The 27935-nt window shown below is 35.0% G+C and overlaps 1 protein-coding gene across 39 annotated transcripts in view; it reads left to right on the top strand.

Moving 5' to 3' along the window:
* The window catches only part of SLMAP (sarcolemma associated protein), a 154410-nt gene that overhangs the window by 77892 nt on the left and 48583 nt on the right, over window positions 1-27935 (top strand). For 8 of the 39 annotated variants that reach the window (XM_036071462.2, XM_036071437.2, XM_036071439.2 and 5 more), the window contains exons 4-14: window positions 6198-6270; window positions 10938-10974; window positions 12613-12675; window positions 16149-16244; window positions 16498-16569; window positions 17877-18017; window positions 19132-19269; window positions 20561-20729; window positions 20815-20865; window positions 21348-21398; window positions 25945-26007. In XM_036071462.2, the coding sequence (XP_035927355.1) occupies window positions 6198-6270; window positions 10938-10974; window positions 12613-12675; window positions 16149-16244; window positions 16498-16569; window positions 17877-18017; window positions 19132-19269; window positions 20561-20729; window positions 20815-20865; window positions 21348-21398; window positions 25945-26007 (954 nt within the window). The remainder of the gene's footprint in view (window positions 1-6197; window positions 6271-10937; window positions 10975-12612; window positions 12676-16148; window positions 16245-16497; window positions 16570-17876; window positions 18018-19131; window positions 19270-20560; window positions 20730-20814; window positions 20866-21347; window positions 21399-25944; window positions 26008-27935) is intronic. The other 31 variants (XM_036071470.2, XM_036071471.2, XM_036071453.2 and 28 more) reach the window with 7 other exon arrangements.

The raw sequence follows: 27935 nt of genomic DNA, 5'->3' as shown, positions 1-27935 counted from the left end.
TCCAAATTCCCATAGTGTTTTGTACCTTTTGTAGCATTTGTGAAAAATTTCCTCCTTTGTTGTTATGTTAGGTATTTCTTGTTCTCTCTACAAAATAAATTGAAATCTCCTCAAGGACAAGGACCTAGTCATAATCATCTTGGTTTTCTTCATCTTTACCAGCATACTGCTTTGTAGCCAGCAGGTTCTCAGTGAATATTTAGCAAGCAGGTAAACCAAAGAACCACTACTCCTTGTGCATAAATCGAAAAATAAGCTAACAAGCAGTATTGCTCCATTGTATGCTAGAGAAATAAAGTAGCAAATGAATTCACATACCTAGAGAAAGGATTCCTCCCACTGAATAAATAGCTAGGAACAGGATTCCTGGGAGAAATAGCTAATTCTGAGTCTAGGCAGGAAATGTACAGGTTGAGCCTAGAAGATTTTGTCATAGTATATATAAAGCAATGAAGCTATCTAAGACTGATAGGGTTCTGTCAGAAAACTCACAAATTAACATGAAGTTCTAGTTGATCAAAGATGAGACAGTTTGAGGATCAATAAAAACAACAGCAGTGGATTGAAATATATCAACTGTGCTTAAATCCATGAACTTAAATGATACTAAAATGAAAACAAAAAGATTTGATCACCCTTGGAAGAACCTAGATAAACCATCCTGAAAACATGTAAGTAAAGGGAAAGAATAAAGCATTTATGCTACCTTTCCTGGAGGGAATTATTCCTGACGTAAACAAGTAGTTGAGGAGGGAAAGCTTTTTATTACTGAACTCCAGCTCATAAATGAAGACAATGATAGAATATCAATACAAAAACATTTTTTTAGAATTAAAATGTATTTGTCTATTCATTTAACTTTTCCTGCCTCTTTTCTGACTTTAAAAAAAGAAAAGGGGGGGCACCTGCTTGGCTCAGTTGGTTAGGTGTCTGCCTTTGGCTCAGGTCATGATCATGATCCCAGAGTCCTGGGATCGAGCCCTGCATCGGGCTCCCTGCTCAGCAGGGAGTCTGCTTCTCCCTCTGCCCCTACTCATGCTCTTTCTCTCTCTCTCTCTCTCTTAAATAAATAAAATATTTAAAAAAAATAAAAGGTCTTTGAGGAGCGCTTGGGTGGCTCAGTCAGTTAAGCATCCAACTCTTGATTTCAGCTCAGGTCTTTGATCTCAGGGTCCTGAATTCAAGCCCCACATTGGGTTTCACGCTGGGTGAGGAGCCTACTTAAAAGAAAATCGGGGCAGCTGGGTGGATCAGTCAGTTAAACGTCTGCCTTTGGCTCAGGTCATGATTTCAAGGTCCTGGGATCAAGCCCTGGGTCAGGCTCCCTGCTCAGTGGGGAGTCTGCTTTTCCCTCTGCCTCTTCCCTCGCTCACGCTCTCTCTCTCGTAAATAAAATCTTTTTAAAAAATTTAAAAAATCTTTGAATCAAAAGCTTTATGAAATGAAAAATTCAGGGATGAAAGTTTGGTAACTCTTTTATCTTAGATTGCAGTCAAAAGACAATTAAGCAAATAATTTCCCAGTTTGGAAATGTTAACACCTCTCATTGAGATCTTGGTTTTTTAGATGTTTCTTGTGCTTTTATGGTCTTACTCATTATACTTCCTATTACTGCCAGTCATTTCAAGGGATCCTTCAAACTACTCAAATATAGAGTAGTGTTGACCTTCCTACTCAATGCAGGAACAGAGATAGAACCAGACTGCGACATACCCCAGAAGTTTCAGTCTCCCAGTCCAGGGCCTTAAATAGCTTTTAAGCTAATCACAGTGAACATGGGTCCTTTAAGTAATGTTTATATGAAGAGGCAATAGAAAAGACTGACTTCATACCATGAAGTAAATATATTAACTCAAAAGCAAAATAAATAACCTGTATAAGATAATAGAGGAAAAAAACCAAAAATGACAGCTTGGGTAGTCATTTTTATTTTTAATAAAGTCTCATAACTATAAGTAATTGCAGATTTTTCTCCATAGATACCTTGTTTTTTTGATTCAGACATACCTGTTCTTAATGTGTAAACATTTCTGAAATTTGCAGGTAGCTTACAATGCATGTGTACAGGTTTCCTTGCTGTCAGAAAGTAGATCATTCCTATGAAACCTTTTTTTTTTTTTTTAAGTAGGTGCCATGCCCAGCATGGAGCCCAACGCAGGGGCTCAAACTCAACGACCGTGAGATTGAGACCTGAGCTGAAATCAAAAGTCTGATGCTCAACCGACTGAGCCACCCAGGTGCCCCCTATGCAACCTTTTAAAATTGGTGTAAAGTGAAGAAACAATTACCATTAATTTATATGGAAAATTTTTTTAGAGTTCCTAGACCCAAAAAGTCACCTCTCTTAGGCTTTTCTGATACCTAAGGACATATCTTGCTAATGGATACACAAAATAGATCAAAATAAAGCACAGATGCTCACAAACACAGTTCAAAGCCATAGCGGCTGGATGCTGAGATGCTGAGTGCAGTTTGTGGAGGAGGAACTTGGCGGGGCCACTCTTAATGCCTTTGTAACAGCTCGTGGCAAAACACACTGAATGCTATTTGCGCTTTTCACCTTTTTTCATAATAAGCAAAAATCCTCTTCGGATTTCTTCTGGTTAGAAAAACAGGTACTAATGTAGGTCTTTCATAAAAGTGAAGTGATGTAATATAAATTTTTAAAAAGCAAAGTGGGGGGCACCTGGGTAGCTCAGTTGGTTAAGCCTCCGACTCTTGATTTCAGCTTAGGTCATGATCTCAGGGTCTTGAGATCGAGCCCCACATCTGTGCTAGGTGTGGAGCCTGCTTAAGATTTTCTCTCTTCCTTGCCCTTTGCCCCTCCCCCTCTCACGCTGTCTCTCTTTTAAAAAAAAAAAAAGCGAAGGGTACCTGTATTTAATGAGGCAGTGATCCTGCAGCCTTCTTACCCTGCCCAAGAAACTTATAAATTGTGTGTTTTACAATCAGTTTTGTCTTTGAGTCTTGGAAATATGGTAAATAATGTTTCTGGGTAAATTTTGAGAGCAAAATTTGTTTACAGAGTGACTCATAGAATATTTGAGAGCAGTATTTTCCGAAGCATTTTTTTCATAATACCATATATATCATGTATATAATATGGTACTATCAGTTCCTGTGTTAGTGTTCTGAAAACGGGACAGAGATGCTCAATGGTTAAACAAGTTTGGAAAATGCATCTTACTTTTAGAGCCTCATGATGGATAAAAAGCCCATTAGGCTCTGAGAAAGACTGGTTTAAAAAATCAAAACTCTTTCAAAAATCTCTTTTAACCAAGTATTTTCTAAACTTTTCTGACCCCCAAATCTTTTTTCTGTTAACACTTGCTAGCACTCCATTTTGGAAAATACTGCTAAGTATTAGAACAAAACATTTTTATCAGGTCGTTTTAAATACTTGCCCATTGCAAATTAAAAAGACAACTAATAATTCTCTGCATCTGTGTATCTAGTTGTCACAAGAACCTTTTCAAAGGCAGGGCTGGCTAGACTAGATTGTCAGCTTAAAGCTGTGGTCTTTAACTGCCTTCAGTAGTAGAGCAACCTGTGCTGCCCCGTCAGTATTAGCCCTTGATTCATTTCACAGATTTGTACATCAGTCCAGTTGCTGGACTTTGGAGTCATGTATCTGAGCAATGGAAATTCTGATGTAATATATCACAGCTTGTCCATTCTGGCACTGCAGTTTTATTCTGTAACTCACCGCACCTACTTTTTTAGACTTTATTATCAATTTAAATACATTGGTCAAGTGTCAGAACTGCTGGATCTTCTTGTACTGTTCTCCTGTATTTATTATAGCCTATTTATAGTAAATCTCTGGGGGAGTCATAGAGCTGGGATAAATCTGCCCCTTCCCTGTGTTCTACTGGGGAAAGGAGGGAGTTAGGTAGTTCTTACAAGTGTAGGTGAACCCTACTGTCCTCAAAGTAAAAGACATCTTCACCTTGGGTAATGGAAGCTGTAAAATATTAACCAGACATGTTTTTTTCTCACATTCAGTAATTCATTAAATGCCTAGTTTGTACCAGGTAACTCTTCCAAGTGTGGGATTTAAAAAGTGAAAAGCAGGGCACCTGGGTGGCTCAGTCGTTAAGCGTCTGCCTTCGGCTCAGGTCATGATCCCAGGGTCCTGGGATTGAGCCCCACATCAGGCTCCCTGTTCTGCGGGAAGCCTGCTTCTCCCTCTCCCACTGCCCCTGCTTGTGTTCCCTCTCTCTCTGTGTCTCTCTCTGTCAAATAAATAAATAAAATCTATAAAAAGTGAAAAGCAACCAATCCTTTCCCCTCTCACAGAGTTGACTCTAACTGGTGAGACACGGTTGTATAAATGATAAGTATTCACAACGCAGTGTGCTTACTATTTTTTTTTTTTTTTTTTTTTAGTGAGTAAAGCGATAGAAGTTTATTAAGTGAAGATACAGAAAAAGCTCTCGAGTGAGGGTTGCCCGCAATGTGCTTACTATTATAAGAAGTAGATATAGGAGGCTCTGGGGACCCGTAACTCAGATAATGAGTTTGGTGAAGTAAGTAGAAAGTCTGAGCCTAGAGGGTAAATAGCATTTGGTTATGCAGGCGAGAGGATAAAGGACATCACTGACATAACAGCTTGTACAATGCACGGAGTTGTGAAAAGTAAAGAATTTGGAAGTGCAGGTAGCTTGGTCTTGCATAGGGTATTTATGGTAACAGGATAGAGGATGAGGCCTGAATGGAAGGAAGGAACCCAGTGGTTCATGGCTGTAATTGCTGTGTTAGGCAGAGTTTAGAAGACTGTCCCAGAGATGGTTCTTGATCTGTGTTAACACTTTTCAAATAATAAGTTAATGAAAATTGAGTAAACTTCACTAAATTCCTTAAGTTTACTGTGTATTTCCAGATGACAGAATAATCATATTACTTCATGTTTATAATCTCATTTTGATGATTCATGGGCCTGATCACTTAATAAGTTACTCTTACATAACGCATTTAGCTCTATTCCTTTTTTTAAAAGTTATTATTTATTTTTAATCTGAGAGAGAGAGCGCGCGTGCACACAAGCTGGGGGGGGGGGGGGAGGGACAGAGGGAGAGGAAGAAGCAGATTCCTCGCTGAGCATGGAGCCCAACATGGGGCTCCATCCCAGGACCCTGCGATCATGACCTGAGCCAAAGTCAGATGCTTAACCAACTGAGCCACCCAGGCACTGCCCCAGCATTAGCTTATTCTTAATCAGTTTTATTGAGATATAATTTACTTGCAACACCAGTTTTATATGTAGAACTCACTGAGTTTTGACAAATGTATAGTCACATAACCACCACTCTTCTAATCATGAGATAGTATATTTTCATCACCCTGCATTAGCTTTTAATTAGATTTTGATAAACTAAATAAATTAACTCTTTGAACCCTAACCCTGGAAGATATAATCTTGGAAGAACAGAGAAATAAAAAGCCATCAACCCATAAAACCCAATCATAAAGAGAAGCTCTGTATAAACGCTCCTTTTGGGGGTTTTGTCTCTTGAAATCATCAGAAGGAAAAGGAGGAAGTAAGAAGCAATAGTAAGAAGTTGTCTACAAAGTGATTGGTGTAATGTCATGTAAAAATGTTTGAGGGTGGAGGAAGAAAAAGCACCAAGAACACAAAACCACAATTTTAAATACTGAACTGGAAATCTCAGACTTGAGTTCTAGCATACAGCTCTGACACTTAATAGAGTTCTAGAAGCAGTTTCACTTTTCTGAGGTCTTGGTTTTCTCCATCAAATGGGGGACTTGAACAGCATATTCCAAGCTGTATTATGCAGAACTAGAGTTTTGTGAGGCGTGGACAGGAGAATTAGGAATTAGGGCTAAATATTAAATTGGGGAATAGTTAGGTTTTGATGCCAGCAGATAGGGGAGAAAGTGCATTTCCTCTCCTCAATTGTATTTCCATATATTCAACTGACCTTTTATTGATGGATTGCATTGAAGGTTAGGACACTTTTGAAAAACTATTCTATCTGTAATTTTGCCTTGCAACTGTGATTCAGTATGAAGAGGGATGACTTTCTCCAGGGGAGTGAATATTGTCATTAAACCACCAGATTTCTTACCTGGAAGTTACTGCATTTAGGAGTAAAATATATGTTGGATATGAGAGATATGAAGGTTTGAATTTTTAAACAATTATTTAATCCATCTTATTTGTTTGTTTTAACCAGTTACCCATGGGTGTATTGTTTCCACAATAAAACTTTTTCTACCAGATGGTATGGAAGCCCGACTCCGCTCAGAGTGAGTATAATTTAGTGCTATGAACTTTTTGTATTAATTACCTTGGTTAATAATATTCTAGGTGATGGTATACTGTTACACTTCAGGATTATTCTAATAATGGTAGAAAATTGATGCAGTACTTTTAGAATATAATATACTTCATTTTAATTCTTTTTCACATTAGCTACAATTCTATTAAATAATAATGTATAATGAGGTACAGATTATTTTGTTTCCAAATTTAACTTTACAATTTATATTTTGATGGATAATTAGTTGTTTTTCAAAATATTTAGGGTATGTAAGTTACTGGTGAGTGATAACTGTATTTTGATCTGCATTTAATATAGGACTTCTTAAACTGTGATTCCCTGTGAAGTTAATGCCGGTGTCATGATCTTTTAGGACCTTGAGGATGTTGATACAGTTAGTAGCCTGTTTTGGTGGGAGTTTTGGAGGGATTTTCCAAGGCTGTATTTTTTTTCCCCCTGAAGCAGTGGAAAGATCACTTAGAGGAGGACAAACTTGAAAAGGAAGAATTACTCATAAAATGTAAATGTTAAAATCTAAATATAAGTACATTTTAATCTTGTGCTTTTCACAGATTATCATTATGTAGTAATTACTAATTAAACCTAAGCATTTTTTATTTGGGGGGCAAGAAGCTTGTTTCTATACCCAACATAATATTTTTTATCCTTAAAAAGTAAAGACAAAGATCTGAGGGTGGGAGGTTAAGATAAGCAGTAAGTTTAAGGCAAAGTAGAACAGTGAGTAGAAAAGAGAGAATGAAAAAGAAAGCAGAGAGAGGCCCTCCTATTACTATGATAGTCTGTGCTTTCGTTAGGCTTACTATATATTTTGCTTCAGTTAGATGCTACCAATTTTTTTTTTGGCTTTAAGCATATCTGAAGCAAAGCAAAAATTTTTAAACATTTAAAGGTAAAACAATCTGTTTCCTATTCTGTATCATAGTTTAATTATTTTTTTTCATAGTTTAATTATTAAAAATACAGTTAACTTTGGGAACTTTAATGTGACTCAGGAGTCAAGGGTTTTTAAAAATAAGAGTAACTACTAATCAACTAATGATGTGTGGCTTCTTAAAGACCTTGATGTTTGTGTGTGATAATGAGATTTTTCTTTCATGGAGTTAAAAGCTTTGAGCAGTTATATAAAGGGTTATCTGTGATCTCAGGTTCCATCTAGGAGGACATGTAAATTTTTCAAAGTCTATGTTAGTGAATTGTGTCCTTATCCTTCTTGTTTCCCCAATGCTTTTCATCTTTGCCCCGTTTCCTTCTCATTGTTTGGTTTTTCCTCATGTGGTTAAATATTAGTATTATTTAAAATTTTGCTGCCAATTTCATTTTACATAGTCTGGCTGACTTTCTGGAGAAGATGAATTTTGGACAGACAGTTCTCTAGAGCTGGTAGAAGATCAGAATGGTCTTTAGAGGTGGATAGTCTAATTCAAAGCCCAACTCCACCTATTCTGTGTCTTGAACAGGCCTCCCTTTTCTCATTTGAAAAATGAAGATAACAATAGTACCTACTAAGCAGGAATTTTATGAGGAGGTTTAAGCAAGGTTATGCACTTAAAGAGTTCTGTGTGGTACCTGGCATATATTAAGCACACAGTGATCATTGGCTGTTTCTGTTACTGCAATCTTTTTTGGGTATGCCAGAATGCTTAGAATTTCACGTATATTATATACATAGCATTTAATACTTTTAAGATCCTCACTAGCTAATTCAAAAAGCTAGTTCTTTTTTCTTCCTTGACTTTATTATATTGCACAAATAATTTTTTTTAACTTATCTCTATACCCAACATGGGGCTCAAACTCACGACTCTGAGATCAAGAGTCACATGCTCTACTGACTGAGCCAGCCAGGCGCCCCTGCACAAATAATTTTTAAATGATAACAGAGAAAAATTGCCTATAATCCCACCATCCTAACATTAAATAATGGTTTTCCTTTTCTGTATTCCCTTGTTGCATATGAACTTTTTCTATAATTCAAACAAAATACACCTATATCCAGGATAGTATCTGTAAAATACATATATATATATATATTCCTTATGGAATGTTTAGCTAGATTTTTAGCCTTTTGTTAACCAAATTTTCATAAGAACAGAAAATTTTGTACTTGGGTCACTAAGAAAACTGGATTAAAAATAACATGAATACTGTTTGCTTCTATTTAGATTTTAAGTTCATTTGCCTATATGTGCATATCTACAGAGAAAAATATATCTCAAATGGTTATCTCTAGGTGCTGGCATTAGGTAATTTTTAGTTATTTCCTCATGCTTTACGTCACACATTTTCTATAATCAATATGTATTGCTTGTAGAGCCAAGAAAAAGAAGGTTGTGTTCAAACTGTCTATTCCATATTTATAGGGTAGAGAGAAAAACTAAAGTTGGTGTAAGTTTTTAAACCTTCATTAGGTGCCAGCTTTGCTAGGGCCTTGTGATAGGTTCTCGGGATCCAGAGGTAAATTGGTCACAGTGCCTGGCTTCCTTAGCTGCTCTGTTCTCATGGGAGTGGTAGTAGGATCAAGTGCTACTATGTCCTAGGTACTGTTGAAAGCTATTTCTATTAACACATTTAATGCTCACAGTTACCCCATGGGGTTGTTTTTGTGATTACCCTCATTTTATGGATGAGGAAGCTGAAGACCTGTAGTGCTTAGGTAAACTTGCCCAAGATTACACAGCTGGTAAGTAGAGCCAGAATTTGGGGCCAGTCAGTATGGCATCTGAGCCTGCATGCTTAACTGTTATACTACACTGCCTGTCTGTCATTAGTACTTTATAAGGCCCAAAAAGCAATTAGTACCAATTATACTGTTTACTGCTTAGTTTTAAAGAGGTATACCGAGTTTAGTTTCATACCTACATCTAAGCTTTCAGTAGTTTGTGAGGTGGCTGAGTAGAGAGCAGTAATACTATTTGGTTAGCTAAAGTTGTTCTCCACTAGAACAAGTTTCCAAATTATAGCTTTCTTTCTAGTAGAACTTTGGTTTTTAAGACTTTGTGTATAGGAATCTTTAATTTTAAAAAGACATAATTTGCACATTCCAAAATTAAAAATGGATAATTTAGGAGTGCTTCTTTTCTATATAGAAATTCTATAGCCATGGAATTCACCAGAGCCCTCATTAAATAGTGGATCTTCAAAGGGTATTTAATACATTTTGAATTTTGAATTTGTGTTTAGAAATATATTATGTGTATGACTTATTTCGCTCAGCATAATACCCTCCAGTTCCATCCACGTCGTTGCAAATGGCAAGATCTTATTCCTTTTGATGGCTGCATAATATTCCATTGTATATATATACCACATCTTCTTTATCCATTCATCTGTTGATGGACATCTTGGCTCTTTCCACAGTTTGGCTATTGTGGACATTGCTGCTATAAACATCGGGGTGCACGTAGCCTTTCGGGTCCCTACTTTTGTATCTTTGGGGTAAATACCCAGTAGTGCAATTGCTGGATCATACGGTAGCTCTATTTTCAACTTTTTGAGGAACCTCCATACTGTTTTCCAGAGTGGCTGCACCAGCTTGCATTCCCACCAACAGTGTAGGAGGGTTCCCCTTTCTCCGCATCCCCGCCAACATCTGTCATTTCCTGACTTGTTAATTTTAGCCATTCTGACTGGTGTGAGGTGGTATCTCATTGAGGTTTTGATTTGGATTTCCCTGATGCCGAGCGATATTGAACACTTTTTCATGTGTCTGTTGGCCATTTGGATGTCTTCTTTGGAAAAATGTCTGTTCATGTCTTCTGCCCATTTCTTGATTGGATTCTTTGTTCTTTGGGTGTTGAGTTTGATGAGTTCTTTATAGATTTTGGATACTAGCCCTTTATCTGATATGTCATTTGCAAATATCTTCTCCCATTCTGTCAGTATTATGCTGAGCGAAATAAGTCAAACAGAGAAAGACATGTATCATATGACCTCACTGATATGAGGAATTCTTAATCTCAGGAAACAAACTGAGGGTTGCTGGAGTGGGGGGTGGGGTGGGAGGGATGGGGTGACTGGGTGATGGACACTGGGGAGGGTATATGTTCTGGTAAGCGCTGTGAATTGTGCAAGACTGTTGAATCTCAGATCTGTACCTCTGAAACAAATAATGCAATATATGTTAAGAAAGAAAAAAAGAAGAAGAAGAATGTAGCAGGAGGGGAAGAATGAAGGGGGGGAAATCGGAGGGGGAGAAGAACCATGAGAGACAATGGACTCTGAAAAACAAACTGAGGGTTCTAGAGGGGAGGGGGGTGGGAGGATGGGTTAGCCTGGTGATGGGTATTGAGGAGGGCACGTTCTGCATGGAGCACTGGGTGTTATGCACAAACAATGAATCATGGAACACTATATCTAAAACTAATGATGTAATGTATGGGGATTAACATAACAATAAAAAATTAAAAAAAAAAAAGAAATATATTATGTGTAAAAGGTAGATTTGTATATTTATTACCTTGTTTTGTAAGAATTCTATGTATTTATGAAGAATTAAAAAGTAATTCACAGTCTTTTAATTATATGACAGCAAGTGTATCAACTTTGGGGTTTAAGATATTCATTCTGGTACTGTCATACTGTTTCCTCTATTGTCAGGAAATTAGATAAAAAATTCTAAATTTTACTTTTCAGTGTCATCCATGCTCCATTACCAAGTCCTGTTGACAAAGTAAGTTACTAATGATTATTTTTTCTAAACTAACTTGGTTATATTGCTTTGGAAAATGTTTTTGTTTGTTTTTAAGACGCTCTTCCTAGAAACTTATTTTTCTTCTGTAACAAATTATATACAGTGTATGTAGGTATTTGGTTATTGCGGTCTTCTGGAGAATTTAGGATGGATGTTTCTGAGGAAGAAACCTTTATTATCTCAAGTAAATGGCCGATTGTATAGACTAGGAGCACTTCCTTTGTGCCTAGCCAGAGAAGAAGTGTTAGTTACTACTTTTTATTCTGGAATACAATTCTGTTTAGAAATATCTATTGAAGTTTTCTGCCCAAATAGTTCACCCAACATACACTACACATAGAAATAACAGAAATACGGGTTTACAGAAATTGCTCTTTTATTGTCCTTGAAAATTAGTTTTAACCTGATTTGGTCAGAAAATTTGCAGTAATTACTTGTTAGTATTTTTCCCTTTGTTCAGAAATAATGGTGTAATAAACTGTAGATATCATTGCTAAATAGCAAAAAAATACATCTATATCTTTTGACATTAATGTGAATGGTTTTTCTTAGTGTACTAATTGAACTATTGGAAAAATATTTTACATTTTTTTCTTCCATTTGGATAAAGACTGAAAGCCTGCCAAGTGGTTGATCATCAACCTCGGTAATACCAAGAATTATTTCAGAAGTAAATAAAGGCCTTGCCAATTTAAGACTAACTTTTAAAAATAATGTCACTTCTCTGAATTCTAGTTAGCATATGAATAAAAATATACTTTCTGAACTTAATCAGGAATGATGCTATTAACATCATTAATGTTAATACATAAGGCTTGGTAGTATTGAGGATATGGGTAATCATAGTTTCTTCTTTTTTGGGGAGGGTGAATAATGCCATGGTTTTATGTTCCACACTTGGGAAGAACCCCTTATTGAAAGTATTTCTTCTAATACGCTTGAGTTCTAAGTATTTTTTCTGTGATTTGTAATTTAAACACCATTATTTCCCATCTTTTTCTTCTTAAACCTACCTGTAGTTTAAAGAAGAAAAAAAAAAGAAAGCTATTTGCTTGCTTGCTTTCTCTTTCTTTGTTTCTACCTTCCTTCCTTCCTTTTTTTAAGACAAATCTATTTTCATTGCCTCTGGCCATTGGACAAAGTGTTATATTTCATGTCCTGTCTCTCCCTGCACCCCCACATACAACTCCCATTTTGAGGATGGCTACTTCTAAAAGAATTGTGACTTGTTGGCCTATTGAAGAACTATTTAACAATGAATTTTAAAGGGGATAAATATATGTTCATTGATTTAGGACGTATTATTTCTGAATTAAGAAAGGGCTGTATTGCTGTTGTGCTGTGTTTGTGATTTGGTTTATCAAGGAATGTTTGCATGAGTGGTACTCGTTCCACCACCCTGCTTATAAATCTCAGACTGGTCAGCAAAAAATAATACCATTTACAAATTCTGGACATGAGACAGAAATATTTTGAAAACGGAAGGAACTCATTAAGCTGAACAATAATTTTTGTTTTGCATATTTCAGTAAATAGAAATTTCAAGGACTTGGTTTGGCTTTAATGTCTTTTATAAACGTTTGTGTGACTATTGGTACTTGTGTCATTTGTTTCTAGGTTGCTGCTAACACTCCAAGTATGTACTCTCAGGAACTATTCCAGCTTTCTCAGTATCTACAGGTAAAAGTAAATCTTAAAAATTCTTAGTTTTTAAAAGTAGAATTAAACAACTTAGATTTGAATTTGCTAGTTCACAAATATAGCTAAAGAAATATTGCCTGGATACAAATACAAAAGAAGTATCTCTCAAAGTTAAAAAAAGGATTTAAACTAGGTCTTGTGGGGGCTCCTGGGTGGCTCAGTCGGTTAGGCGTCTGCCTTCGGCTCAGGTCACGATCCCAGGGTCCTGGGATCGAGTCCCATGTCGGGCTCCCTGCTCAGCAGGAAGCCTGCTTCTCCCTCTGCCTGCCGCTCCCCCTGCTTGTGCGCGCTCTCTCTCTCTCTCTCTCTCTGGTATATAAATAAATAAAATCTTTTTTAAAAAAAAAGAATCAGGATTATTAAGTCTAGTAAAGATAGGGGTCTGTACAAGAGAAGTTTTTTTTTTTACTCAAATATGAGGAAGTTTCAAAATAGTTCTTTATTCATAGATGACTTTTAAATAAAATTAAACCTGGAGAGATCTTGGGTGCTTAGTATAATATTAATAGCAAATGGTTATATAGCACTTACTATATGCCAGACTCTAGTCTAGCACTTTACCTCTATTCATTTAATCTTCAGAACAATCCCATAAGGTACATATTTTATTTCCATTTTTATAGATGGAGTAACTGAGAGCCTGGAAGGTTAAATAATTTACATAGTATTACACACCTACTCTGTGGTAAAGATGGGATTTGAACCCAAACAGTCAGACCTCAGAGTCCATGCCCTTAACACTATGCTATGCTACTGATCTGATGGAATGGGCTCCTGAAGAAGTTAATGCTGTATTTAAAGAGCCATAGAAATCTCCAAAAAGGAAATAAGTGGCTTTTTTTTTTCTTCTTGATTTTGGGAGATTTGCGCTGGATTATGGTTCTTATTATTCTGGTGAGGGAGCATGGTGAAGAAAAACCCTAGATCAGGAATTTAGAGATTAAACTTTTTATCTTGGCTCTGCTGCTGAGTTCTGTAACTTTGGGTAGATCACTTTACATGTGTAGATCTTCAGTTGCTTTATAAAAACGATAGGACTAAACCAGTGATCCTGATTCCTACATTCTTTTATAGGAATCAGTCATTAAGAGCAGTTCTCCCTCAGTTAAGAATGTACAAGTCTGAAAATTGTTAGAGTATTAATCAGATCCTTCCTTCCACTGGTCATTATGTAATGATGCATAGAAAAGCCGTTTTACACATTTGCAGTTTAGTAGAATGTCTAAAAGCATAGACTCTAGCCGGAATTCCCTGGACTTGGTCTGTGGCTTTAACGTCAGACCTTTTCAGACCTTTAAATTCAGAGCCTCATTTTCTTCATCTATGATGTGGGTATAATAGCATGTCCCTCACAGAATTGTGAATCAATATATGTAAGGCACTTAGAACAGTGTGTCACATACATGTATGCCATACATGTTAGCAGTTGTTTACCACTCAGTAGAAAGGCACACTAGTTGACCTAGATCTCTCTTATTTTTAGAGGTAGAAGAAAACTTTGAGATTGATCTTGTCTAACCTCCATTTTTTTTTAACCTCCATTTTTCTATGAGAAATATGAGGCTTATTATAGGTAAAATGATTTCCTGAGTCTATACCCTGTATAGTTACCAGTCATCATGGACTGTGGGTCTAATGCCCTGACTCACTCCAGTACTTTTTCCAATTTTGTCAGTTCTTTGAATATTCATAGTGGGCATCATCTTTCACTGTTCTTTTCTGGTTTTTGAGAGATTATACTGTGCTGTCTTTTCTGTATACATCTTTTTGAATTGCTAAAGTTCTAATGTAAATCTTTTGAGTAAAAACTGGAATAGATACATTTCATGCCTTAGAACTAAAAGGTATTCCTGGAAGTATTAGATTTCTGTTAGCATGTGGCTCATGGAATTATGAAACTCTAAATGGAATTGAGTTTAAAAAGGTGAAATTACACCATCTAGTGGAAGTAGTGATTGTTTGGTGGTTTTGTTTTTCAGTAAAACTTTTTGCAGCATTTAATGTTAATTTCCTGGATATTAGTAGTGTTTTAAGAGCTTAAAATAAACTTGGCAACCAGTCTCTTGTAAGTGTAAGCTGTGTTTTATGGCTTTTGTTAGATTCCTTAATCTATACTTTTAATTTGTTTGTTTATTTTAAGGATTTTATTTATTTGAGACAGTGAGAGAGGGAACGCAAGCAGGGGGAGTGGGAGAGAGAGAAGCAGGCTTCCCGCTGAGCAGGGAGCCCGATGCAGGGCTCGATCCCAGGACCCTGGGATCATGACCTGAGCAGAAGACAGACGCTTAACCAACTGAGCCACCCAGGAGCTTTAATTTAATTAAAATTAAATTAAAATTTAATTTTAATTATAAAATTAAAAATTTTATATTTTTAAATATAAAAAACGGTACCTGTAACTCTAATTAGATCGGATTTTCTTTAATCATTATTCACCAAGGATGTGGAGAAAAATAAATGCATACTTTAAACCTCAAGTACTGTCTTTGAAGCATATCCTTCTTTTTTGAGGTGGCTCCAGAGGTATTAGGGTAGTAAGTGTTCTTCTTTGGCTAATGACAGGAATAGAAGAAAGTGAAATTTAAAGATGTTCCATAACCACAGCTCAATGCTGTGTGAGCATTTTCACCTTGACTTCTAGTGAAGGAGACCCTCTTAACAGCTATCAAATGTTAACAAGTGACCTAGAGATAAGGGTTTGCTTGCTAATGTCCTTCTCTGTAAAAATATCCCTTTGGAGCTGCCAAATGGTTATAGAACTCCTTGACCCCTTATTACATTGGTGGACTCTTACTTATTTTTGGCATATTTGATTGCTGCTAAGTGGTATACAGTCACAAAGAATCAGAACACCTGAAAATGCAAGAGATTGTGAAACAACAGTCTCTCTCCTTAAATATATATATTTTTATATATGTAACATTCTTAAAAGGAAAAATTAAAAGACATTTCTATTTTAGATGTCATACTCATGCAGCTAAGCCATTGAGAAATATCTTTGCTACTGACCAGATTGTTTGGCTTAGTTTGAAATGAGTTTGTTCTGAAAAATATGTATATATTTTTTAAAATTTACATATATACATATATATATAATTGGAAATGGAGGGTTTTATATAGATATATAAAATGTAGGGTTAAACATTTGTTGGATTCTTCTATTCTGGGTTTCCTTTTTTTTAAAACTCTTGTGAATTATGACTAAAAGGAAAACAAAAACAGGGCACTTGTTTTCTGTTAATAGGGGAAGGTGCAGCTCAGTACCCCTAACAGTCCAGGAAATGAGACTAAAATGACATGGCTTATATATATTTTACAAGGTAGATTTATCAGGTTTGAAAGTAAGATACAAAGTGGGATATAAGATGAGAATATTTTCAGAATGTACTTTGATTTCTCTTCAAGGATCATGCTGAGTTTATTAGAATCTCTTTTGTGATTTGTACTATTAGGAGGCCTTACATCGGGAACAGATGTTGGAACAGAAGTTAGCCACACTTCAGCGGCTACTAGCCATCACCCAAGAGGCTTCAGATACCAGTTGGCAGGTATTCCAGTTGCCTTTATATACAAGAAGCATTTAAGTGTAGTTTAATATCCCTTAGATGTTGATTAAAAGTGAAATTTTTTAGCAGGCAAAGGCAAACTTTTAATGACCAAATATTGAAAATTTAGCATTTTACAGTGGATGTTGGTCAGTTTTATGATTTCATATCTTTTTTTGGCAGTAGCAACCTTTTTGATATGTGTAATTTTTTAATTACCCTGGGATTTTATTTATATTTAATTTTTCTTCAACAGGCTTTAATAGATGAAGATAGACTCTTATCACGGTTAGAAGTTATGGGAAACCAATTACAGGCATGCTCCAAAGTAAGTATTAATCTCAAGTAAAGATCCATAAAGAAAAATGCATTAACTATGCATGAAAATGCATAGTTTTTTATGTAGCTTCATTTCTTTGACTGTCATTTTGAGTACATGCTAAAACGTTTATATGTTTTCACCATTCTTTTAAATTTTTTGTCATTAGAGGAAATTTCAAACACACATTAAGGAGAAAGAATTGTATATTGAATACCCATATACAACTCTTCCTTTTTTTTCTATCACAGTTGATATTTGCTGGAGAAACTGGGTCATTTGTCCTCTATAATTTCCCTAAATCTGGATTGTTATTTACACATTCTTCTAGCTCTCCTCCCACACCATAAACTGGTAGTTTGATCTAGAGATTTGATCTGATTTAGGTTCAACTCTTTTTTCCAACAGTACTTCATGAATAGTATTGTGTACTTTCACCAGAAGGCACCATAATATCTAGTTGTCTTTCTTTTTGAGATATTAGCAATCTTTGATGATCCTTGCCTAGATCCATTATTAAGGCTTGCAAAAATGGTCATGTTGTAGTTGTTATTTCTTCATTTATTAGCTGGATTACTTCTATAAATACTTCTATTCCCCCTCATAAACCATTTTGTTACCCTGAAGTCATTTTCTTTAGGAAAAGGATAAGTGATTTTCTCCATTTATTTACTGGATTTCAAAATAATGAGTTGGTTCCTTCTCATCTACCAAAGAATGACCATGAAGTGTTTTTTTTCTCCAAACTTAGATTTAAATATATTTCATGTGTTTCAGCCTGTTCCATTTGTTGTGGTTATTGATGCTCAAATTATCCCATCTTTGGTTCCTAAGTCCTTTTGGTAGAACCCCAGCAAACTTTGATCGCCTCCTGCTGTCATTTTAGACAAGGTGTTCCAGACTCATCTTGTACATTTCCTGCCTCAGAGCTGGAGTCAGCTTTTTCCTAAGGGTGCTCTTACTCCTTTTGGTTTAACCATTGTTTTAAAATGCTTGGCCCCTTTGAAAGTAAGAGATTATTTTTACCCACAAATGTAAATATTGTGGCTTACAGAGAATATGACAGAGAGGAGACTTAATTCATTTTGTACATTTGAAAGAAATTCTCAATTTCCTTTGACATTTTTTTTTCTATCAGAAGTGTGGATTAATATATTTGTGAAGGCATAATTTACAGTGCAATTTTTAAATACATCATTTGTATTTGGAGGTACCTTAATGTAGAATTCAAAGAACATCATAATGTGTTATTTTTTCAAATGGTAAATACTTAAAAAAATTACTTGGCTATAATTATAAATATCTTCTAATCCTAGAATCAAACAGAAGATAGTTTACGGAAGGAACTTATAGCATTACAGGAGGATAAACACAACTACGAGACGACAGCCAAAGAGTCCCTGAGGCGGGTTCTTCAGGAGAAAATTGAAGTGGTTAGAAAACTTTCAGAAGTTGAGGTATTTCATTTTAACAAATACAAAATGGTAGTATGATTTAAAATTTTTAGCCTAAAATTGCTAATATTTTAGGACATTTTAAACTTGAGTATTATATAGTTAGGAAATATTTCCTGTCTATCAAATGGGAAGGGATAGTAGGCTGTTTTCATTGTTAGGAATTTTCATTGTAATCATGTGAGTCTGGTGCTTGTGGTTTCTACTCGGTGACTGAGCAAGTAAAAACCTAATCAGAGGGAGTCTTAACCATGTGCATTCTGCTTAGGATTTGGCCTCTCACACAGTGGACTGTGATATGTGCCAGGGAATTGATCTCCTGTCACCTAGTTTTTGCTTTTCTTCCAATTGAGAGGATAGTTAGTGGAAGGTGGAGAACCTTACCACTGTTCTTATTTACCCATCCTCTAGAGAAGAAAACTGTGTCTAACTTTGGAGGTCAAAGGGCAAATATCTCTGAGGTCCTTTCTTGGTCTTTTAGGAACAATCAAAATGTGATTCTCATTGCTTTAAAAACAACTCATTGATATTGTAGGTCATTCGTTGAACCACTGCTAAATTACCACAGAAGTTATTTGTTAATGGATTTAGTTAAAATGCCCATTGTAAACAATAGTAAAAATACTATAGTATATAGTATATACTCTAGAATATGGTATAGTAATGGTTTCTATAATAGCCTCATCCCATAGTAACTAATTCAGTGTTGTGTCATTAATTTGACATGCAAGGAAAGAAAATTGTTAGCTGTCTTCTAATTTTCTTATTAAGTTGATTGTGCCTATTAGTAACTTGCTTTCAAGAATTGATAAGCTTAAAATATTTTCAAGTCTAAAAGTCATACCCAGTGGCCTTTTAAAAGAGTAGTTATGTAAAAGTAACATCCTTTCCTCCCCTGCTCCCTTTCTGTTGTTTTGTTTCGTTTTTCAAATTTTTTGTTGTATTTTCTGTTTTAGCATGTACCTAAAGTAAATTAAAATTCTTATGTCGTTTAACTCTTATATAAAGGCCAGGGCAGATGTTAATTTTGAACAGCCCATAGAATTAACACTTTTTATAAGTTGAATTTAGAATGTGCATTTATTCTAAATCAGTTATCTGTAAACTTGAATTACAGCGAAGTCTGAGTAATACTGAAGATGAATGTACCCATCTTAAAGAAATGAATGAACGGACTCAGGAAGAATTAAGAGAATTAGCCAATAAATATAATGGAGCAGTTAATGAGATTAAAGATTTATCTGATAAATTAAAGGTATGTATTTACTCAACCTGAAAGTGTGTTAATAGTCCCTAACACACTGGATAGATTAAGAGGTTAGGTATTGCGGAATAGTTGTTGATGTAAAATTTGGTAGTAGTTGAAATTTGTAGTAAAAATAAGGTGTCATTTAGCCCAAACCCCATTGCCACAGATAATTGAAAGTCTGTAAAAGCTGACATATTTTCTCTAGATGGAAATAAATAGTACTTTGCAACAGGCATCTTTTAATATATAACAGGAAGTAGATGTAAATCAGCAAACCGGGGCGCCTGGGTGGCTGAGTCATTAAGTGTCTGCCTTCGGCTCAGGTCATGATCCCAGGGTCCTGGGATCGAGCCCCCGCATCGGGCTCCCTGCTCAGCGGGAAGCCTGCTTCTCCCTCTCCCACTCCCCCTGCTTGTGTTCCCTCTCTCACTGTGTCTCTCTCTGTCAAATAAATAAAACCTAAAAAAATAAAATAAAATAAATCAGCAAACTCCAAGATATTTAGACTTTTTAAAAACTTGAATCTGCTTAACCGTGGGCAGCCCCAAAGGCAGAGTCCAACTACTTTAGTTCTGGATCAAGGCCAGAAGTAACCTTGGAGTCATCTGTATGGACCCTCGTAGCCTCCAGGGATGCTATTAACTGCTTCAGCTGCAGCTCCCTATAGCTCTAGGGCATTTAGGATAAGGACAGGTGAGGCCATACGTAATATCAAGTTGGTCCTTTAAATGTTATCACTGAGTTTGTGAAGACCCATCTTTAAATAATTCAAACCATGGAATGAGTGGCTAGAAGACACATATTTGTTAGAGAAGACCAGGGCATACCTCCCTCTGTGTGGTTGGTGAACCTGTAATAGTTTTAAAGGTTGGTCTTATTAAAAGGAGGTCATTTTGAAAAGTGCTTATTATCATCATTCCTTCAACTAAACACAGTTTTGTTTAAAATATCAGAGTAAGTTACATTTTAGAACTTACAGGCTAATTTAAACAATAGTAATTTCAGGGGAAAACCTTACATATTTCCCTCTTGAAAACTGTGGAGTTTTTCATTTTGACCCCCTTATCTGTATGTATTAGGCCTGTTTGCCTGCTGCAAGTTTTTTTCCCTAGGTGATAGGGAAGCATGACTTCAGTGCAGACCACTTTTGACATTATTTTGACATTTACAAATATGTTCTATAATACTGAATATTCTCCTTAGAAGTTTATGGTGAATAAAAGCAGTCCTGCTTTAGGCCTCTGAAAGCAAGTTCAGACTTTAGGAAATAACTGAAATTTTTTTTCTTTCTCAACAGGTAGCAGAGGGAAAACAAGAAGAAATCCAACAGAAGGGACAAGCTGAGAAAAAAGAATTACAACATAAAATAGATGAAATGGAAGAAAAAGAACAGGAGCTCCAGGCAAAAATAGAAGCTTTGCAAGCTGATAATGACTTCACCAATGAAAGGCTAACAGCTTTACAAGGTAAGTTGCTAATCCAGAAGTTGATTTGATTTGATTTTTTTTCTTTTATCTGTGAAATATCTTTTTCTTGGACTTTTATTTACAGTACGGTTAGAACATCTTCAGGAGAAAACTCTTAAAGAATGCAGCAGTTTAGGTAGGTGTGTTACCCGGTTTCTTATTTAAAGCTGAATTTTATCATTGGACTTTTGATGTTTACTCTCTCATGGGGTACTTATTTTAAGAGGGATATTTTATGTTTTAGGTATAAAGTATCTACAGTCTTTCAGAAAATTTCCTTTAAAAATATGCTTCATTGCCACCAGTGGGCACCATTGTTTAGTCCTTGAGATAAATGAAATTTCTGCATCTGAGATGCTCTATTTAGAGATATTTAAATAAGAAAAATAAATGCACAGCGGGATCCTTTTTCTTTTGAGGTTCGTTGGAAGGCAGTTGTAGCTTTTTCTCTGAGTCGATAGAAAATGTCCAGTTGAACCCTTCTTTTAAAAACAAATTTAAAGTGTGCTATACTGTCTTAATGTTAAGTAGGAATACAAAATGCCATGGTTACACTTGAGACCAGTTTTAAAGTAACACTTTCTTTGATCAGGCAATGATACACTGTCTTAATCCTAGGGATACAAGTTGATGACTTCTTACCTAAAATAAATGGGAGCACAGAAAAAGGTAGTGTAAAAAACTTAAATGTTTTTCTTTCATGATATCCTTTTACTATTTAAGCAGGATAGAGAGATCAGCGTTTTAAGGTTTTAAGTGTTTGGAATGAAAAGCATGCAGTTCATAGACCCTTGAATCCCAGCTTTTAAAAAAAAAGCTTCCCTTTATTTTGTAATTCTTAATGCTGTGATTTTTGTTTAGATATCCCTTATTATGTGGAAATTTTAATTATTCAAGTAACAGGAAAATGATAAAGTTCAACTTTAGCGTTGGTTTATACAGCATAGTATAGCTTTCTCCCCAGTATATTTTTCAAAGAACTCGACTACAATTTTCTTCCATCAAGTACTGTTTCCTGAGGATATTGGGCCTCCATTTTTAATGTTTGTATCCCGCTGCATTCCCGGCCAAGAGTTTACTTAACAGCGCATTGAGCTCTTGGATATGTCATAGAAACTGCTTTCTTTACACTGTACATCTGTTTCTTTAATCAGAAAAAACAGGATCAGTCATTTCTGCTGTCTGAAAAGTCATTTTTTAGTTAATGATTAGTTTATTGGGACCCTTCTTTCTGGATAGCTTGCATTATCTCTTGCCAAAAATGTATAGCTACTCTTGGTTTTCCTGTTACTGACTGCATGGGGTACTTTTTACCCAATGGCTTGTACATACCTTCAGTTGTGAAGATCCCCATTCATCCTCCCCCATTTCCATCCATCCAACATTAATTGAGCACTAGCTATGTGCCAGATCCTGCATTAGATTCTTTAAGTACAGAATGAATAAAATTATTTTCTGTGTTTACAAATCTATGTACCTCTCATCTTAGTTTTTATACGGAAGTTAGTAGAAGATATCAAGGTCAATACTCAGAACTTCTTATTAAATATTTTTTTCATGTATCAGGGGATATCTTTATAGTTCTTGGGGCAGCAGCCAACTCTGATAAAGTTAGGAGGTGCTTTTTTGTTCTTGTTTTTGTGTGGTTGGTTTTCAATCAGGAACCGGCAGGATAGGCTCAAGTAATCATGTATATGTGAGCTGTAAGCTCAAGACCTAATATTACATATATTCTATAACAAATCTTGAAACTCTAAATTAAAAGTTATTGTCATTCATCATTGTTACTTGACTATTCTATATGTGTTTTATAAAATACATCTACATTTTAGAATTCCAGTTTGAGTTTCAATTCGAGAATTTTTTAAAGGTGTAGTTTATATTCATTACTAATATTACTAATTTCTGTTTATTAATTATATTTAGCAAACATATATAAAACGACTTAATCCTCATCTTCTAAAAGCTTGTCATTGTTAAATGAATTTTTATTTTTTGTTGTCATTATTTGCTTTTTTTTTTTTCTCTCTTTCTGGCACGAGCACTTTTTATCCCAATTCATCACCATTTTATACTCTGGTTTCTCTTCAGATCGCATAAATCTTTCGCCTTTTACCAATTCATCACCATTTTGATTTAAGCATGTATTTATTAATAATGTATAACTCAAGCTCGGAACATGCTTTTCCTTCAGTTAAGAGAATCCCTTTATATACACTAAATCATCTTTATACTATTTTAGAGTTGTGAGATTACTGCTTAAAATTTTTTGCCAATTCCAGTTGATTTAGATGAGAATAGTTGTAGACAACTCCTTGATTTAAGACTGAATATTTTGGATACTTTAAGGTACTTCTTACCATGATTGTTTTTTCCCCGCTGGTGTGTTTGGATTTTTAGTGGTGATAAATTGAGTGGTGTGAGAGTGACCTACAGTATATCTTTAACAAAACGGGATAGTAAATATCTTGATAATGCATAAAAACTTCATTATACCAGATTTAGTACAGAGTGACTTTGGAATAAGATGAGTCTGTTCTGAATCATTTGTTATATAATAACAAACCAGTTATCAAGCATTCCAGTATTACCAAAGCCCATAGCCACAGTATGCTATCAGATATGACTTTATCTAAAATTACTCTTTAAATAGTAGAGAGAGAACCAAGTATAGTTTTAAGAGAATATTTTAAAAATATCTGGAGATGTTAAGATTAATGCTGTTTCTCTAGTAAACTCTATTTTTGAAATTACTTAAATCTAAAGTAGCTGCTATAAGCACAGGTTTTATACTATAAATTTTTTTGTATCTTATCTGATAAGCATAATTTGAATATGTCTTAGTATAGAAAAGCACTGTCTAATAGAAATATTATGAGAACCAATATATATAATTTAAAATTTCTGGTAACCACATTAAAAATATAAAAAGAAACAGGTAAAGTACTTTAGTTAATAATGTATTTTAATAATGTTTAATAATATATTTACTTTAACCCACTATATCAAAAATATTATTTTAACATGTAATCAATAAGTATTTCACATTCTTTTTTCCTTAGTAACTCTTTGAAACCAGTATATATTTATTTTACACTTACAACATATCTCAATTCAAACTAGCCATTTTTTCAGGACTCAGTATCCACATGTGTATCGAGCATGTGTATTGGACAGCACAGGTAGTATAGAAAATCAAAATTTATAGGAAACTCGTGTATAAATAAAACACATTTTAAGTATCACAGTTCTCTCTTTTATTTCTGTATCTGTCTTTTCTTTACATTTCCACAGCCCTATTTGGGATCTTAGACATGCCTCCACCTTCCCCCCTACCTTAAGTATCTGATTCTTTTTGCATTATCAGGGACATCTTTTATAGTTGGCAAAGTGAATTCCCAAGGGGCTGAATTCAAGTAATGAAGTATTAAAAGTGTCATGATCCAAATCTTTTACATATACTATCTGAAAGACTTTTCTCTCATATCTTAGAAAATGCCTTTGTAGAAGTCATATATATATTTTTGTATTAATCTTGCATTTTATCTAAACTAGTATTTTAAATATTTTAATCTAGGGTCCAGATATTAAAATCAGAGTAGATAAAAGGGTGATTTGGGGCTTAGTGAGTGATGGTGGGATGTACTGCATTAATAAATGTCATCTAAAGTCCTGTGATGATAGTCTGAAATTTTTGTTTCAAATAAGTTCTATTAAGTCCTTTAGGTTAAAATTTGGTTTCAAATGAGTTTTCTTATTTAACCATATTGTTGTATAGTTGGAGTCTGAAAATATTACCATAGCTTAGGTAGGATTTATATAAAACAACTTTTGATCATGGTAATTACTATTTAACTGAGGGCTCCTGTTTTGGATTTCTTGGCTCCAATCAGCAAATGCTATTTATTAGATTTTTTTTTTTTAATTACTGTTGCAGATAGCCTTTTTTTCCTTTTTCTTTTTGGGGCTATATTGTATCTCTGTGTAGTGTAACTATATACAAATATATACAACTATACACACCATATTACATGTGTGTGTGTGTATATATATATATATATATGTAAAACTGTTGACTGGAGGCTCTGTACACCATGTAAATAGATAAAGGAGAATGACAGATTTCAGTAGGAAGGTAAAGGAGGTGGCATTAATAAGGATATCAAGAGAAGTTGTAATGTGATCAGAGTAGGAGATGCCTGCCTCTCAAACAAAAGTTGAGATGATGAAGGGTGAGGTGGGTTGAAATGAGGAGAAAAGAGGCTTTCACAGTCCAAGTGGTACTAACTCATGTCCTCTTTGACAGCTTTTAGTGCTTTCACACCATCCAGATAGTCATCCTGGGATATATTTTTAACATTGAACTTCCAAAGTCTATTTAGTAGTTTTGAAAGATCCAGAGTTATAATTGAAGGATGTTATCCAGATTCAGAAGGTAACTCTTTGGATCAATGTAAATAAAGATTATTGTAAGAAAAGGGTTGAAACTTTTCTTAACTCCTGTTAGGTTTTGATTCTCTCCCCTCATTAAAACAAAACAAAACAAATTCTGTTTGACCTGAGCAAAACCATTTTCCAGGCTCTTATTTTAAAATGTATAGGCATTGACTTTAATCATTTGGGTGGAGATAAACAATGTAATATTTTGAGAGTATATAAAGTACAGATTAAATGACTCAAAGGGAAAGGTTATTTGTGAAATGAAAGTCTAAAAATTGAAATGTTGCATCATTGTCTTAAAAATTTTAAGGCATTATTTTATGGTATTCTTAAAATATTTATCTTTTGCCTCTTAAGAAAAATAGCTTTGAAGAGAGACTTTTAGAAAACAGTTATCAGTTAGAACAAATAATAAAATATAAACATTATTTACAGGTATTTATTAAGCTGTCATGGAGAAAGGTGTATTTTAAAAGTGGGAGAAGCTTTTTAAAGCAATATATCTATGGTTTTCTTGAGCTCTTTGGATAGAAACTGTACTTTTAAAAGCTAACCATTCAGAGTACAAATCAATGATTATATAATAACAATTTTCATTCATTTAGCTTTATTTAACTCCTAAATATGTCTGCTATTAATATTAAAAATATATTAAACTTTTATGAATCTTATTCAGAGTTACTTATGTTAATACATTTCAGTTTTCCTACCTTTGCTGTTGGTTTTCAAAAACAGCAACAAACTATATCCTTAAAGGTGTTTCTTTCTTTATTAGAGCACTTGCTTTCAAAGAGTGGCGGGGACTGCACTTTTATTCATCAATTCATAGAATGCCAGAGTGAGTACAGAGTATTTTTCACATTGATTTTAATGAAGCCAGGGGCAAAAATTGAAAAATGAGAGGAAAAATGAAGATCTCAATGTGTTTGTTATGGTAGAAGTGCATTGAGGGCCATCTTCAGACAGCAGCGATACTTTTCATACTGTTTCGGCTTCTCTCTTTGGAGAAAATTATTATTATTTTTTTAAAAGATTTTATTTATTTATTTGAGAGAGAGAATGAGATAGAGAGAGCATGGGAGGGGGGAGGGTCAGAGGGAGAAGCAGACTCCCCGCTGAGCAGGGAGCCCGATGTGGGACTCGATCCCGGGACTCCAGGATCATGACCTGAGCCGAAGGCAGTCGCCTAACCAACTGAGCCACCCAGGTGCCCCCTGGAGAAAATTATTTTTGTGGCATTTGCCTTCAAAGATGGATTTCATATTGCCCACAAAAAAGAGGAAGTTTCAAGCTTTTAAATAAAAAATTGTTGTTGAGCAGGGAATAAAATAGAATGTCAAGCACCTAAACTTTCTGTGTGGACACTTAAGAGGTAGTAGTAACGTTAGCCTGTTTTATTTAAGTTCTAGTTCTATCACAGATTTGCATTTGAAATTCTTAAATAAATTTCTTAAATGATTAAATGAAGTCAGGAAAACAGTGGTTTCGTTTGGGCACTCAGATCTGAAGATGGCCCTTAGGGTAGTAGGACCTTTCTAGGGAAAGAGTAGCAATAGATTGTCCTACAGTCTGACATCAACTGCCTACCCCTGGAAGGCTGTCTTTAATAATAAGGATAGATAGGTTGGCTTTTGAGGTGATTTGGACCTCTGCTGAATTCTGAGTGAAAGTATCATGAATTCCCTCTTACTTGAAAAATCACGTGACTGCTTATTTTAAATCATGAGGTTGTGATAATTCTTTTGGTCTTAGTGATAATTAAAGGTCACTATGTGTAATAAAGATTTATTGATGACATCTGTACTTTTTCCTACCAGACATACAATACACTTTGTTGAGCATTTTTCTCTCCCTTTTCACTCTCTTTTTGAAATGAGTGACTTCCCATTTTTTATGCTCATGAGTTCATCTTGTAGACAGGCAAGCATATGTGGTTCTCTCTCCTCCCCACACACACAATCTCAGGAGCACTTGAGGCTTGTAAGTGTCACACCTGGTAATTATAGCAGACAAACTCAGTAGATCAAATGTTACACTCCTTAGAGATGCCTTAAGGAAACCTGGAATTTCATTTAATAGTTTTAGAAGAGCTTCTGTTTTTGTCCATTTTAGAGACTATGATGTTGAATGTCAGTTTGATATTATTTTGAGGAAAACTATTTAATAAATATGGCATATTTCTTTGTCTTTTAAAATTTTTTCATAGAGCAAAGATTAATCCAAGTTTTTGTTACCTTCTGATTACTAAATTTCACTTTTATGGGAAATTGGCACAGGGATTTGGATCAAAATAACTGGTACCCACTGAAACCAACTAAAAACAGAATATAGAGTCTAAAATATAAATCTTTAGGAGAAGGATTTTATATTAGTTTTATTACATATGACCATTTTTTAGTAAGTTATTTTTATATTAAATTTTTGTGACTTGTATTTTGAGCCCAAAGAAATAAGAACAGAGAACTATCAAAAAAAAGACTAAGTTACAATTTGAAAAAATCATTTAAAATATTATTATAAAATATGTAAAATATTTAGCTGTAGTTGTAATATAGAACGATATTTGTTTTACATTAAGAAAAAGATATTTGGAGGGGCACTTGGGTGGCTCAGTTGATTAAGCGTCTGCCTTCAGCTGAGGTCATGATCTCAGGGTTCTGGGATGGAGCCCCACATTGGGCTCTCTGCTCCTCAGGGATCCTGCTTCTCCCTCTCCCTCTGCCTGCTGCTGCTCCTGCTTGTGCTCACTCTCTGTCTGTCTCTGTC

Source organism: Halichoerus grypus, chromosome 1 (genome assembly GCF_964656455.1).
Source record: "Halichoerus grypus chromosome 1, mHalGry1.hap1.1, whole genome shotgun sequence".
Lineage (NCBI taxonomy): Eukaryota > Metazoa > Chordata > Mammalia > Carnivora > Phocidae > Halichoerus > Halichoerus grypus.
This window is presented reverse-complemented; position numbering and strand designations above follow the sequence as displayed.